The sequence below is a fragment of the Otolemur garnettii genome, unplaced genomic scaffold (genome assembly GCF_000181295.1).
Source record: "Otolemur garnettii isolate 467f Iridium unplaced genomic scaffold, OtoGar3 scaffold00009, whole genome shotgun sequence".
In the NCBI taxonomy this organism is placed as follows: domain Eukaryota; kingdom Metazoa; phylum Chordata; class Mammalia; order Primates; family Galagidae; genus Otolemur; species Otolemur garnettii.
Window position 1 is genome coordinate 10,880,744 of NW_003852404.1, and position 2,641 is coordinate 10,883,384.

The 2,641-nt window shown below is 41.0% G+C and overlaps 1 protein-coding gene across 4 annotated transcripts in view; it reads left to right on the forward strand.

The window, feature by feature from the left end:
• Window positions 1–2,641, forward strand: part of APP (amyloid beta precursor protein) — a 272,685-nt gene that overhangs the window by 117,225 nt on the left and 152,819 nt on the right. For all 4 annotated transcript variants that reach the window (XM_023509699.1, XM_023509700.1, XM_023509703.1 and 1 more), the window contains exon 4: window positions 2,087–2,199. In XM_023509699.1, the coding sequence (XP_023365467.1) occupies window positions 2,087–2,199 (113 nt within the window). The remainder of the gene's footprint in view (window positions 1–2,086; window positions 2,200–2,641) is intronic.

Sequence of the window (2,641 nt, forward strand, 5' to 3'; positions counted from 1 at the left end):
CCCTCTATCCCTCCATGCATCCACCCACCCACCCAACTATCCATTCATCCCTCCTTCCATCTATCCAACAACTCACCCATCCATCCATCCATCCACCCAACCATCCATCACTCCCTCCAACAATCCATGCATCCATCCCTCCATCTACCCATCCACCCCTCCCTCCCTCCATTCACCCACCATCTATCCATCCATCCAACCATCCAGCCATCCACACATTCATCCAGCCAGCCATCTACTCACTATCCATCCCTCCGTGCCTCCCTCTACCTACCCACCCACCCATCCCTCCCTCCCTCCCTCCATCTACCCACCCATCCAACCAGCCAGCCATCTACTCACCATCCATCCCTCCTTCCCTCCCTCTACTCACCCACCCATTCATCCCTCCTTCCAGTCATCCCTCCTTCCATCCACCATGAAAGCAGGGAGACTGCAAGTAGGCCATTGCAGTCCTTAGTCAAGAACAGACATGAACCCACAACTCCAGCAAAGCAAGGCAAGTGGGTGTCCACACGCCAGCCAAGACAGGGATGGACTTTTTTCTTTCACAGTATGCTGCAGGGCATTTTCTGAAAGGCTACATAAAGAGCGACGAAGGCCTAAGAAGGGGAAGGGAAACATTCATTCCCTTAAAGGTGTTTAAATATTAGTCTGTTTCTAGTTCAAATGTAGACAATATCTCAGGGTATTGATGTACTTATTTTAATAAATAATATTTAGGTAAAAATCCAAGGAAATCCTAGGGGAGAACAAGCCTTGCATCTTGCTATTTCTTAAATCTTTAAGATGATCAATCATCTTAAAGACTGGTGTATAGATGGTGAGTAGGTGGATGGATGGTGGCTACAGCATTACAATCTGTGTCACAGGGAGTATAAGAATCATGAGACATAGTGCCCACATAGGTTGTAGGTGGCACCTGGCAGGAAAGAAACCAAAGAATACTAAGCACCCACTCCCAGGCAGAGGCTGGTGCTGGAACCACATCATTCCCTCTTGGCCCTACTGTGTCACATATCCCTCACAAACCATCCATCCATCCACCCACCTATCCGTCTACTCATCAAATGTGGTCATTTGTTAGTGCTAGGCCAGGAATTGTAGGGATAGAATGATAGACAAGATAGATACTGTCCTGACATCCTGGAACTTCCATTCATTTCCAACATGCTGCGGTGCTGTTCATCTTTTCAGACTTAACATCTAATGTTATTTCTTCTTGTGGTCTTTCCTAATGCACCCAAGCAAATTTGTTCACAGACTATGTTGGCCTGGTACTTTCTCTTCTTCTCTGTTACAGCATTTAACTCGTTCATTCATCAACAGATATTTATTGCCTACCATGAGCAGAATCTCTGCTCAAAGCTAAGAATACTGCAGAGAACAAAACAAAAGTTAAGCTCACAGCTTACATGTCATATTGTTGTTATCTGATTAGAATGTGAGTTTATATAGGACTTTGTGTAGTATTTTTGTATCTTTTGTACAAGCCATGCCTAGAAATAATTTGCATGATATATATATTTTCTTTAAAATATAACAAAAGTCTGAGGAGCAATTTTCATAATTGAATTGGATGAACTCTCTCATGTATTATCACATAGATATGCTATATGTAATATACATGTGCATGTACAGTTTTATTTGTTGGTTTTGTTTAGGATGTAGAAAAATGCTAAAATTTCTATTAGTGTATAAACAGATTAAAATGGCCAAGAAAGAGCAGTAGATAATGATTTGTATTGTCTAACCAGACGATAACATTAACAATGTCAATCTTTATATTTTACCTCCTTGTAATTGAATGGACATTAATTCTCCAATTAACCATCTTTTATGGATTAACTTTGAAGCAAGAAATTCAGATTAATTAAAGAAAGATCTTACTTACAACATGTAGGAAATATTTTAACCACGAAGGTGGATGTGACAAAGAATTGGGCAGCTTAGGGGACTGGCCTTAAAGTTCTAAAGGCTGTAGAGTCCTGATTGGATTGCTTGGGAGTCAAAAAACTGTATGTATAACTTCTCTGAACTCCAGCTGGCAGACCGACTGATGAGAAGTGGTTTTCTTTTTTTGCAGTTGGTGAGTTTGTAAGTGATGCTCTTCTCGTTCCTGACAAGTGCAAATTCTTACACCAGGAGAGAATGGATGTTTGCGAAACCCACCTTCACTGGCACACTGTCGCCAAAGAGGTATCTGCCCATATATCCTTTCTTATTGTTTAGTAAAGACTTCCCGGGGCCATATCTAATGACATTTTAGAAGGTATTTGCAAATAGCAGCTATGTTGATAAATATGTTCTTTAAAAAAAAAAAATCACTACTGTCCATGACCTTTTTGTTTAGTAGACTATTCTTAGGTCAATTTGACAGTAACGGTAAAATTGAACAGAATGTACAGAACATTCCCAGAGACTCCATCTCTGCATGTGCACAGCCTACTCTATCCACGATGATTGATAAGTAGTTGAAAATGGGGCCAGCTTAATTAGAGTCATGATGTGGCTGGGCCATGTTTTGTAACTTAAACTAAAACTACAGGCATTTCCCAAGTCACAAACACCTGACTTACATGTAACTCACACTTACAAGTGGAGGCTATTACAGGTAAGAGATAAAGGTACCTGTTCCAAC